The sequence below is a fragment of the Centrocercus urophasianus genome, unplaced genomic scaffold (assembly GCF_019232065.1).
Source record: "Centrocercus urophasianus isolate 14NV4802_14NV808 unplaced genomic scaffold, USGS_Curo_1.0 seq_10, whole genome shotgun sequence".
NCBI lineage: Eukaryota > Metazoa > Chordata > Aves > Galliformes > Phasianidae > Centrocercus > Centrocercus urophasianus.
Genome location: NW_024884142.1, coordinates 23214040 through 23227683, shown reverse-complemented (window position 1 = coordinate 23227683; position 13644 = coordinate 23214040). Strand labels below are relative to the sequence as shown.

The following is a 13644-nucleotide window of genomic DNA, read 5'->3' as shown; positions in this document are numbered from 1 at the left end:
ACAAGTTTTTCATAAGCAAGCTGATAAAAAGGGGAAAAATCATTAACTTGCAATTTTTTCAATCTTATTTTTCTGTACATGGAACACAGTTGAAGTAATATGATTCATATATCTTTTATGTCATTGTATATAGGAAGCAGATATCAGAGAAAGCTAGTTTGCATTTGAAACTGGTAATAAAATACACAAAAGTCAAGAGCAACAGAACAAGACAAAACCACAGGCACAGGCAATCACTCTACCTGTTTCTCCACCTTGACTACACGCCCTAACATGCTGAGGTCATCAGTTGTCTCATTCTCTGCTGTATTCTTTTCTCTACTTCTTTTATCTGCAGTGATTTGTCCTTTCCCAAGAATTTGGTCAACACTGTAAGAGAAATTAAAAGCTGCTGTGATTCCTGAAAATGGTGCAGTGTGGAAGTGTTTGCTCTATCCAGACACCGAGTATTAAAATGACAGCGCTTCAGAAGAGCACCTGAGAAAGAAACTAAACTCAATTATATTAGAAAATAAAGGAAAAAATGAGAGATTTTGGAACATTTTGACATAATCTTGCAGAAAGCTTTTCTTTTATGTCGGCACTAACTGGGAGTTAGAAATTAGCCACCAACTGAGAGAGCTGGAGCTGGAATTGCTGGGGTACACACAGTGCAACAGTCATTTTATTACTGCTGGGAACTGAGAACATGATTTCTCTGATCCTATGCTTTAGATGTAGTCCACAATTTCTTTAGTGTGAAAAGAGAATGTCTGGGGAAAAGGGAAGTTAGCAATGTTAACTTAATCCTTCTGACAGCATATGTTCCTCATTTATGAAAGAACTTTTCAGATAAAGGATAACCTTTTCTATCATTCAGGTTTTCATTTTCTGGCGGAAAATTAGATACATGCACTTTTGTGTGTTTTCACACACAATTTAGTTTCTGTCTCGGCTGTGTTCTGAACACAGCTGGGCTGTAGCATGGATGGGCAATCTGTACTCAAATATGACACAGAAATGTTAAATGTTATCAATATTAATTATACAGCAAATGTTACAACAAGATGCCTACTCAGAGCAGAAACTGCTGTTTTCCTACCGTGACTGAAGACTCTTGATCCTGCACAACATGTCTAGATGACCCGCTGAATACTGTTCAATGACATCTTTGACATCATATGGACGAAGTGTTTCCTTAAACTTTCTCTTTGCAACATGAAATTTCATAATTCTGGGGAAGAAGCATTTCACAGATTAATTTTCAAAGTGGTTACAAAGCAATGCAATATTTTCTACTGTCAAAATATTGTCAGATAATTTCTTTTAAGATATTCTCAGTACAGCTTTACAGTTTTCTGTGATGCTTTTGTAGAAATGGGATGTCCACCAAGTAGCTCTTTATGGAATGAAAAGCTTGATTGTTGTATCACAAATTTGAAAGAATAGAAATGACAAATTTGGAAAGCGACTGACAGTGAGCAGATGACAGTGTTTATTATGATATGCATTTAGTAACTGTAAGAGGACAATAAAAATCAATAAAAAAACCAAACACCATCCTGTAGTAGTGTTTGAGTGGAATGTCAGGAAAATCCTACTTTGCATGGTTGGGACAGACATTATGATGCATGGAGTCAGATTATTGGTTATCCTCCACTCATTTCAGTATTATGCACAAATGTGCTTCCAAATAATATCAGCCTTTTCTGACAGCACTCAGGTTGTTATTTCCCATTCTGGTAACTGCCAGTTAAAATGAGATTGCTTGCCACTAACTTGAAATATGATTCTGATTTCAGAAATTAAAATGGAAAAGGCCTGTTAAGAGTAGTCCATCACCTTGACATTTCAGGACTGATCTCCACAAAGTTTTAAATATATCAGATGATGATGCTGCACTTTCCTTTTTTCCAGACTAATAGATTTTGGTGCCTTTTGTCATCTGGAAGTCTCTGAAGGTGGGATGTGGATTTTTTTTTTTTTTTTCCTTTTAGCTGTCAGATGATGGCAGGGCGCTCTGTTTGTAACAATCTGGCAGCACAATCTCCTGCAATCTGGTTCTTTACTCAGGTTATGAAGAATAAATGATGTAGTTGACATACAAGAAAGTATTGTTCTTTTGTTATTATTCTCTCAGTTTAGATGATTTTTTACCTCATTTTTTACCTCATGCTCTTGATAAAAGTGAAAAATACAGACCTCTTAGAAAAGCAAAATTGGTGAATTAATGGAATAAGTAAAGAAAATGTAATATACCAGAACTGTGTGATTTCAAAAGGAAAGAGGCAGACAACTATTTTTTATTAACAACTATAGAATCTTAATCAATGTGCAGAAAACCCTTCATCACCACTTTGCAGGTTTATAGCAACTTCCTGTATTGTAATGTTCAGAAATCAAATACAGCCCCAAAAGCAGCATGGTAAGTTGTAACTATGCTGCTTCTGGTTGAGGTATTAGCTCATGTGATGCCATCTAAATTAACTTCTGCAGGGTTTGAAACAGACCCTCATTGCTTACTTCTTTTTACTTCAAATACATACAATTTTACATAAACTGCGAAAAAAAAAAAGAAGAAAAAAGCTTATAAAAAGCTGGCACTTTAAAAGCCTGTGAGTTAATTACGAACATGAAACACGAACTCTTTCAGCAATGGAGCCTAGCAACTGCTCCGTGGTTATTAAATTCAGTTGATTCTCCATAGTTATTTACTCTCAACTTACAAAGCTCAAATGTCTTTCAGTATCTAGAAATAACTATCTAATTGAGCTTGATAGCTTTGAACACCCATTTGGAAAAATTATTACAACTATACAGAGCGTATTCAAAAATAGCAGTTGAATTGAGAATAAAAAGCTTTTGAGCTTCCTTCATTTGTGCTTCTGGAAAAAAAAAAAAAGGGACCTACTCTGTGTTAAAAGTGAAGGTGGGCAACACACCTGTACAAATAAAAGGGAATATGAGCAAAAATTACTCATATTCTCTAGGCTACCAACAGTAGGGACAGAGAAAGCAATCAGAACATAGATAGCATGGTGTGTCTTTTCCAGCTACACCACACGGGGGCAAAAAAGACTCGTCAGAAACGAATCGAGTTGCCACTGGCAATCCCTGTTAGCGCGGACATAGCAGCAGTAACTTAAAGTAAGAATTAACCCAGAGGAACAAAACTGTGCACGTCTCACCGTTTTTTAAAACGTTGTTTCTATTTTTAAATCACTGTATGCCATGCTGGAATGTGTTGTTTTTATAACTCAAATATAATGTGACAGAAGACATGCTGTTCTATAAACCTGTCACAGTCATCAGCACCACTGTTTTTCTGGTGAGAATTAGCCATAAATTGTAGCCTTTTTCAATGATGCATCCAGAGAGCAGAAAAAAAAAACATTCTTTTCTGTTGAATTAGACCAACATGTCCTGTTAATTGTTAGAATAGCAATTTTTGCCTGACCTTCATGATCGGTACTGATAGAGAATTACAGTGTTGCCTGAATTTGCAAGTTGCATACATTACTTGCATTTGTTGCATTTGATTTTCTTTTCACGCCATGTCTTACATCACTGAAAGGTATTATGCTTACCATTAATGCACTGAGACTGGCACCAAGTCATAACATCTCTAACCATCCCTGCAGCCCTGTCATATGCATGCTGTTTTTTGAGCCTATATCCTGTCAGTCTTGCCACCATCTCAGGAGGAAATGGAGCATCACTGCACTAGGATTGCAGGCAAACTCATATACAAGTCCTGCCATAAATATTAAATTTGGGTAGGTCATTCTGCCCATGAAATACCCACAGTTTGTTTGCTTACTCTCTATATCAGGAAAACAGATACACACAGATATAGCTGTGTCGATTCCTCCATCCCACTATTCTTAGCTTGCTAGATAACTCTGAACTGCAACATGCAGAAGATATCTGGATCCAATACAGGGAAGATAAAATAGACATAGGTGGTGATGAGTTAGATTCACTATGTGTAGGGCATCTGGGTCTATACCATCTCCTCTTTGGAGCCTTAACTTGTACAAACCCATTGCCTAAAAGCCAAAGACATTGCTTTCTCCCAAGCTCAATGCTGTAGTACCCAAAGACTCATCAAAGACCCTTGTTGAAATGCTGAAACACATTGTGCAGAAAATACACAAGGCATTGGGATTGAAAAGAAGCAGAGGATTCTGAAACAACACAATGACTTTTTGTAGAGGTAGCAGAAACATTTCCAAGACTCAAGATAAATAGAAAATCATATTTTCCTTCTTCTACTATTAAATATGTATGACTATTCAGCTGCACAGCTTATCAGCTCAGGAATTCTCATGTTTCGTTATATTTAGCTAAATTTATTATTATTTCCTATTAACAACAAATGAAAATACATCTGTGCAATCACTAGAGTTAAAGAGAGAAAAGACCTCTTAGGTCAACAAGTTCCTCTTCCTGCCCTTGCAGTTATTCCCTACTGCATATTTATTTATTCTTTCTAATTTTGTGTTTCATAAATAATACAATAATTTCAGCATTTCTGTTGTTCTGTATTACAAATCTTAGAGCCTTATGCTATGAAAAATGATCAGAGATTTTACCATATATGGAAACAAATTAGTCTTGGTCTCTCTTCTATACTTGTGAACTAAATGTGAACTAACAGTGAGAGCTGAGTCTCCAACAGCTCTGATAGCAGGATATGAACAGCTTTTTGCTCACAGCAAGGCTACAGCCAGTTGATTAGTGCAACAAAACCTGCTGACAAAGAAGCTAGCTAGCAAGAATTGCTTTTGTGCACTGCTCTTGGAGGCCAGCTTGCATCTGCAGGGAGCAGGACTCTTGCTGGCCTGAAGTTAGATGCATCTCTCATCTAAAATGCACTGCTCATCTCAAAAACATTTACAAATGCACAGAGCAGTTTTTCCTTAATTTTCCTACTGCCTTAGGTTGGAGGCAAATGGAGAGTTTGCAGTAAAGGGGATGGAAGGAGTGGCACAAAATCTGTACTGAGGAAGGCTCAGCTGGGGAGCTTTGAAAGGAGGTGGGCAGCTTGAAGGGTTATGGGCAGCTCTGTGCAATGGGTCTTCAGTAGGACCACCTGGGAGTCCTGTTTTCTGAAGGTGATGTAGCTGAATGGATTCTACTGTGTGCTGTTGAGGTCTTTTGTATTCTATTGATTGAAGCTATTCAAGTACCTTCTGTCCTCATCTGCTCCTGTATACTAGCATGAAAGGAAAGCTTCCACCCTCCCCTGTTCCTTTGCAATTCAAAGCCGATGCTAAAAACAAACTTCAAAATGAGGGACAAAGTTTCCATATGGACAGATGCTATCATCTTGAAATTCTACAGTTACTATGTAGTGTCTCAGATCCTTCTTCAGATGTTTGCATAGATCCCAGTGTGGTCAGGTAACAGACACTCTGAATAACAAGAAAGAGGAGTATCAGCTATCTGACAAACTGAATTATCAGTCTCTTGAATTTGGGAGGTTAAGGTTAACAAAAGTCTGAAGAATATTGCTTATTATACTTTAAATATCTCAAATAAAGATGTGTTATTGAAGAAAGATATGATATACTAACATTTGCAGGGAGAAATGGTACAGATTCTTGGCTGACAGCAAGTGGAAATGCAAAATTCTTCTCAACCCATTGGTGAAATGAATTCTTCAGTAAGCGGAGTACACAAAATTGGAGATAATCTAATAAGTTTACCATTACTGGTTGAATAGTGCATTACTGAAACAATGAGACTGCTGCATCTTTGATATTTTTAGAAAATTTCTTCAGATGATCCTGTGGAGGAAGTTTGCCAGCAATGGCCTTTGAATTCAGCGCCTTTCCATTAGAGCTGATAACTACCAAGAGAACCTGAGCAGAACTTGAACCAGGTGGACCCAGAGGTCCCTGCCAACCTCAGTTATTCTGAGATTCTGTGAAAAGATGCGGGTGATGCACTGAAAACAATTCAGTGGTGTCCTTGAAAAGAAGCCCCAATAATTCAGCTAGTACTAAAATATCAAGTTTTAAGGAATTTGGACAGTATTAAGAATGAGATGGCCATTAGTATCATTTGCCAGTACAGTGGCAAGGTGCACTTGGAGCCAGGATTCAACCAGTCTGTTTAAAATGCAACATCCCAGACAAGCATCTTTGGCACCAGAGCCAAAATATATGCTGACTGTTCCGAATTTGAACCTTTTCCATTCAGAGGAACAGGTCTGCCTTGTAGCTGAACGCTCACAGTATATAAGGATTTCTGTCACCTGTTGAAGCACTGTTGACAAGAGATGGTTCACAGCAGTGACATTTAAGTAGCCCGTCGCAGTGGCTGTGGGCATGGAACTGGTATCTGACACGTTCTGTGAGGTCATTTCCAGGCAGATTGGAAAGATGGTAGAAACAGACATCTGCAAGTGATCTGTCAAGCTGCCTTGGCTTGCAGAAGAGAATTAGAAACTGCCTTACCAGCTATCTGTCTACATTGGCAATCAGTGGAAAAAGGGGAAGGAAATACAAGCAGCTTGTGCAGGTTCCCGTTGTATAAATTATTTGATAAAGAACTTGAGTTCATTCTTCTAGCACTGAGAGAACTAAGGCAAGAATCCCCCTTTAAGAAAACAACACCTTTCCATTGTTTTTTTGCAGAAACCCCCTGTTGCTGGTGCCTGCCTCCTGAAGCAGTGACCAAGTGTGATACAGGGCCCAGCGGGCAACCCCCAGACATAGCACCAGGTTTGATGCAGGCAGACAGGGGACGACAGAGCTCTCTTTGCTTATCAGTTTACTCTTTATGGTGGCAGGTTTGCCTGTCAGGAATTTCACTTCAAAATATTTAGTACAAGAGCTTTGGCAGTCTCAGGAGGGTGAATACTAAATTTAAGCATTCAATACTGGTAATTTTATAAGTTTCAATGTAGTTTTCTACTTCCTTGGAAAAGAAGGTAACTATTAGTTTTAAATCACTGGGGTAATATTTACTTCAATGGCAGGCAAGGTTTTGCACAATTGAATGAATGTCATTATCCTGCTGGTACCAGAAGAAAGTTGCAGTAAAAGCCAGATGACGGTTTCAGGAATATGGAAATGCAATGAAAATGTAAACCTTTGAAGGAAGTAACTTTTCTGAGCAAGGTGATATACATTCAGTAAAGCTACATCAAAATTAAATACAGTAATTTCGATTACAGGAAATATACTAGAAACCAGCACTCATTATTCTCTTTCTTTTCGTAGCCAAATCACACGATACTTTTGGAAACTGAAAAGCTGACAATGGAAGAGAAACGATGAAGACAAAGGACGAGTAAACCATATCAGCATTAGTTATGTGACAAATACAGTTGTGTAATATGTTCAACTAATTGACATGCAATTATTTAGTGCCTTAATTACAGAAATCTGAAATATTTATTCACTCGGTATTTTCTACTCACCTGATTGCTCTGATGACAGTTTTAAGTGCAGGAGTGAGATCTTCTACTGACACATCACACTGGCACCCTTTATCATCATAAACATCATCTGTTCCAAGACTGGTGTCAGCTACAATATACGAAACAGAACAAACAATAAGCATTTAAAAATGCCTTCCTTAGTGTTGTTTTCTAGCTGCCTGCACAGTCATACAGGAAAAACAGGAACTACAAATCAAGTATTAAAAAGCTTCATCAGTTAATGAATTATATAACATGCTTGTCTGTGTTTAGGCTTGTGTCATAAAAGGACCAGGATGCCCTCAGTGAAAATGATAGAATTTAGAAGGGAAGAGAGCCCTGTTATTTTTCATACAAATGAATAGTGAGTTCTGGTAAGTTGTATACTATCTCAGTGTTTTTCATCACATTCGCTATCTTACGTGAAAGTGGTGAGTTAGCAGATATAAATCAAAGAAGCAAAATACACTGAACTTATATTAAATTGTTGTTTTTTTACCGCCATGAATGAACTTTTCAGACAAAGGAGAAGATCCATTTCATTTATTAAGAAGGCTGTGCAATGATGCAATACTTAGTTACAGGTAAAAAATAAACAAAATATCTTTTTGCCAGAATTGAATAGAGAATGATACTCATCATAGATTAACCGCCCCCTTAAACTTCACAGACATGTAGATTCTGCAGTATTCTTTTGCAGCAGGCACTCAAGTTAATGTATTTGTTTGCCTGAACAAAATAGATCCTCTGTTCTTTCCTAACATTGCCCTGCAGGGTTACCATTTGTGAATCAATTAGAAATCTCAGAAGGGCTCCATGTATCTCAGTTCTCAAGAAAAAAAGGGAAGGATGCGCAACCAAGACGATTTACAAACTCCAAATGCACAGGAATGGGAATGGAGGAAGGAAGGCAGGATGCCCATGTCATACATATATTGAAAGACAGAGGAAACCTGTCTTGAGGGTAGGTGTTTTTTCTCCCAAACAGTCTCTCATCACCTGCATCAAGTCCAAGTGTCCAGGAAAAATTTCAGAAGGAAGGTAAGTGCATTTTAACTCAGTGTTTCTACTTCATAAAGAAGAAAATGGAAAATGAAGGAATAACACATGAAATAGAGAAAAAAGGATGGAATTCATTATTCCTTAATAACAAAGGAGATTTCTTTACAGTCTTACATCCCTACGCATATTCATGCTATTACTTAAAACATAGGCTCAGTCACTCAGAAACACTGCAAGTTAAACATTTCAGATGACTTCACTGTAATCAATTTTGATCCACAAACAAAAACATCTGCAGGACATTTTTGCAAGTTCCCATTTCACAAAGATTGCAAATTAAAGATGAAAAATATTCTTCATCATGCTGAAATGCACAGAAATTTCATGTAATCTTTTAAACCTAATCAGAATACTATCTTAAAATAAACAGCATTGTACTAAGCTGCATTTTCTGGATCTGGTATTGATGCATTGTCTTTACAGATTTAATATTTGGCCATAATAATTTATTTTGATGAGATGTGACCTTAGAAGTTATGCGCTAAAATATTGAAAGAGTCTTAAAATGTAAAGGTCATTAGTTCAAAGAACATTTTTGGACAGAAGCTGAAAAATAAGTTTGTGGTATTTTTCAATTCCTCATAAGACCTTAACCTTGTGTTGCGGTAGTTTCGTGGTTGGCGCTGTTCTGACAGGAAATGATAGCAAAGATCACTTTTATGTTTTCTGGGATTCATGAACTAAAACCACCCCTGACAAAACCTAAGTATTAGTATTGAACAGAAAGAGGGATATAGAAAACAAGTGTTTTGGTTAAGGCCATCTATCTGTGGCAAAACAGAGCCTACTCTGCCTAGTTCATTAGTCTCTAGAACATATTTTCTTTTTTGACTGTTGCTGAACTGTTATATCCATGATGGACATCTACCATAATTGTGAAGAACAAAAAACAATTATCTTTCACAGATCAAGTTAACACAATAGAAATGGCTTATAGCAGAGACAATAACGTCTTCAATTACATGCACTGAATAATCAAATGAAACCTTAAAAAAATTCAGTTTTACATCATGAAAATGAAGTTTTCATACACAACTGGTATCTTCCCTTCTTTGCCATTGTTGTAAGCCAAGCCTTCAATGATGTTAAGAGTGCTTTTTACTGGCGCTCTTTCAAAAGCTTTACTACTGACTTTGCATATCGTATCTCTCCACTTCTCCTGCCTAACTAATATTTACATTTCTGCCCAAAAACTACAGTTAGCTAAAATAAATTATGTAATTAGGTTTTTGGGTATACACAGTATTTAAAACCGCATCCCCAGAGATGCTGAGTATACCATGACACTAACTTTCTAGATGTTATGTCTGATTAGCCTCTCCAGTCCTTCCAGTGCTGAAATCTCCCAGCTCATTCCTAAATTCCGTACCAAAAGTTGAGTTCTGTACATTACTGGTATTTCCAGTGGCTGGCTAGGGTTGTAAACAAAATCAGTTATTCTGGTGTAAATTAGGGATAATTTTGCTAAGGTCAGAAGAACTACAGCCATATAATCCCTTGTGAAACAGGAGACTCCAACTTGAAAGTTTAAAATAAACAGTTTCTATATGATTATCTCACTGATACAGTTCCTGCCAAGTGCAGTCTCATTAATAAAAGGTCCTCCTTAATGCAGCGTATCTTTGCAGAACTGTTCTGAGAACAGTATGGTGCAATTAGAGTTTCATGTTGCTCTCATGTGGATACAAAATCAGCAAAATCTTTAAACGGACACTGGAAAATTCTTATAAATTTAAGCCAGCTTTAAGAAGAGATACTGCTCCTAATAAATCACCTTCTTATATTTTTTTCTTTTCTAATATTCCCACTGACATGAATTTCCTCCATTATAGCAGGCGCTCAGTACTACATGTCAATAAAACTTGAGAAAAGCTATAAACCTTGTTTGATTCATATGGGAAACATTCATGTTTCTTTTTAATACTAAGCAGACTTGGGAAAAGGTTTGAGAAATACATAGTAAGAATTTGGAAAAAAAAAATCCAGCTTAAAAAGCCACTGAACTCGAAGTTCACATTCTGATGAATTTTTCCAGTGGAAGTTCATGTTGTGTACAACATAGTTATGAGGTGAGATGTTCTTGTATCACTTCTGTCTCTCTCAAGTTCATCCCTGAGGTCGGGGCTATGCTGGGGCCAGCTTGGCCCCTGCAATGGCTCCAGCTGTTAAAATCACTGCCAGTTCCCAGACAGGATTGAGCTCCGGCCTCTGACAAGCCTTGCTCTGTGCTGCCTCCTGTCCTCAGAGAGGTTCCTACCCTTGGTTCCTAACTAAGGGCAGGCAGGCCCTCCAGTGCCATCTCACGCTTAGCCCTGAACACAACTACTCCTTTCCCCATCTCTGTACCCCTTAGCCATGTCTCCTGCTCCCCATTAGGGTCCAGGCCTCCCTAGGATTAGCAACAGTCTGGCTTTTTCTCCAGGAGCCTCTGCCACTAGCTAAACAGGTCTTCCAATGTCCTATGCACCTTTTAGTATAGCATTAAGACATACTCCTGGAATTCTCCTTAGAAGGAGTTGAACAACTCGGAAACAATTCCTCTTTTCTAATACCAGCATATTTACAATTTAAGATGTGTTTTGATCCTAAGCTTCAGTCTGTCTGTGTAAGTATTTATACTGGTATTTGTTTCACAACTCATTGGCCAGCCGCGAGTATCTTACAATCTTTGATGTTATTTACTTTGGGTCACTGTCTTGTCTTTGCCTCTTATTAATTTCTTCCTTTCTTCCTTAACGGCAGTCTTTGAATTAACATACAGCAAGTAAGCAATTACCAACAAATAGAAAGAAGCATTAATGTCATTAAAATTACATGCATATTTCCCAGTTTGTCGCACTGTTTATGCATTCTTCTTGCAAACTCTTCAGTTATGATCACCCCAAATGAACAGAATAAAGATTACACTGTTCAGTAGCCTTATATGCCACTAACAAAAAAATTATCAGTATGTAGCTGCATTTCATATGACTCTGTGCAGAAGTTATGTGCAAGATTTGATTTATTATTTCCGTACGTATCTTACATCCTTTCATCATAATTGGGAAAACTGTACCACTGCTCTGATCACCCTCATAGCTTCATGATCTCAATGTCAGTAATATTTGAGCAATTATGTGCCCGTTGAACAGAACAGAAAATATTTTCTACTCCTGTCTTTGTTTTCTGGAACTGTCAACTGCTAACATCAACAGTCCAACACTAATAAGTGCCTGTGCAGACACCATGAATAGCCTATGGTAATGTTCCTAACACTTCAGTATTGATCCCAATGTAGACCCTTTCATTAGTTTTTGCAAAGCCTACAGATGTGCTTCAGTCTTCCTGTGAATCTGCAGAAGATAGCTTGAGCTGTTTGTATGGGTGATGTAAGTCATTTTGTTGAGGTTAAGTACTCACCTCTCAGACTAGGCAAAATATGTATAGGTGCCCAAAGTTGACAGCTTGCAGATGACCCTCAGTTATTCATGATACAACGCAGTCTTACTTCAACTTGTTAAAAAAAATCAACAACACCGATTTGAAAAAAAAATCTGAATGATTTCCATTTTCATGCATGACTTCAAGTGAAAAATAGCTGGTGGCCTAATTTTCACAGATGCTTAGTTACAGCAAGCCATACTTGCCCAGAGAGGTTGTGGATTCCCCGTTGCTGGAGGTGTTCAAGGCCAGGTTGGATGGGGCCCTGGGCAGCCTGGTCTGGTGTTATGGAGGTTGGCGGCCCTGCATGTGGAGGGGGTTGGAGCTCCATGATCCTTGAGATCCCTTCCAACCCAGGCCATTCTATGATTCTATGATACTTAATAACTAATGTTGGAAATTCAGAACTCAACATAGGAATTGAGGCTCAAACAATCCGTAATTGTTGAGGTTGGAAGGGATATCTGGAGGTACAAGCCCCTTGTTAAAACCTAGAATGCCCATAAGGTAGGGACATTTCACTTCACTTTGCACTGCCTTTGAAGTACCATTCTGTACCTGCAGTACTTGCTGTGAAAAGTTAGGTTTTTAGCCCTTATTCTCTAAAATATTGTCATATCCTCAATTTCACTATTTCCACAAATGTCACAATACATAGAATGTTTCACAAAACCTCAATTACTTTTTCCCCAAAAAACTACCCTACCTATAGACACCTTCATGTTTTACGTCCACACAAATAATATAATTTCTCTTAATCAAAACAAAATGTGACTCAGCCTAGTAACTTTGTTTAAATGTTTCATAAAGCTTCTCAGTTCTTCACCAGCTCTCATTATTTTCCTGTTTGTTTGCAATATGAATACAAGCTTCCATCACTACCCCTAGAAGAGATGCTCTTTCAAATTTTCCTTTGCTTTAAAGCATCATCAAGCTGACTCTCTTTGAAAAAATAGTTCACATAAATCATTTTACCGTGATTGCTTGCTAAGCTCCGTAGGAAACTGAAGAAAGCAACCCTAATTGGGATAAAACTTAATCACTTGCTTAATGATAAGAATGCCCAAAGCTTCCCCAAACAGAGAAAGGCAGCAGCACATGTTTACATGGTTTTCAGAGCAGAAACCAGAAAAAAAAGAGGCCCAAGGGAGTGAATCATGCATTTATTTTCTTGATCCCTCGGAAAAAAAAAAAAAAAAAAAAAGGTTTCTCTCTAATCATTAAAGAAGGAAGGAGGCAGGACAAGTTCCATGATTTGCTCTTCACTTGTAGTGTTTAATAATGGTCTAAAAAATACACAAAAATCCCCATAGTCTAAAATGGTTTTCAAGTAGAAAAATCAAGAAAGAAGCAATAAAGATGATGACATTTGAAGACATCTGAAACCGATGTCTCCTCGAAGGAGGAGAGCAGCATCACTGCACCAGATTTAAAGAACTCTCTCTGCCTTGCGTTCATACTGAGCCTCAACCATACACAGTATTTCTGTGGAGTGCAGCAGTGCTGTAGGCATAACTCATCTCTTCCTCCTTTCTCTTCTCATTAAAGAGGCAAAGATTTCCAGATAAGGAGCAGATGAAGATATCAGAACTGGAATTCAGTAGCTATAGTGCAATAGGAAGTTTTACCAGTATAGCAGTATAAAATATTTACCCAGCAAACATTTTATAAGTGAAAAAATTTCTAAAAACCCTCAGATTTGGCAAAAACAGAAGTTAGGATTGTTAGAACATTTTTTTTACATGCAATCT

The 13644-nt window shown here is 37.7% G+C and overlaps 1 protein-coding gene across 1 annotated transcript in view; it reads right to left on the bottom strand.

Moving 5' to 3' along the window:
* The window catches only part of KCNQ5 (potassium voltage-gated channel subfamily Q member 5), a 260391-nt gene that overhangs the window by 3884 nt on the left and 242863 nt on the right, over positions 1-13644 (bottom strand). The window contains exons 12-14 of the mRNA XM_042824645.1: positions 7412-7520; positions 1082-1213; positions 243-369 (exon numbers count right to left, since the gene is read on the bottom strand). Coding sequence (XP_042680579.1) covers positions 243-369; positions 1082-1213; positions 7412-7520 — 368 coding nt within the window. The remainder of the gene's footprint in view (positions 1-242; positions 370-1081; positions 1214-7411; positions 7521-13644) is intronic.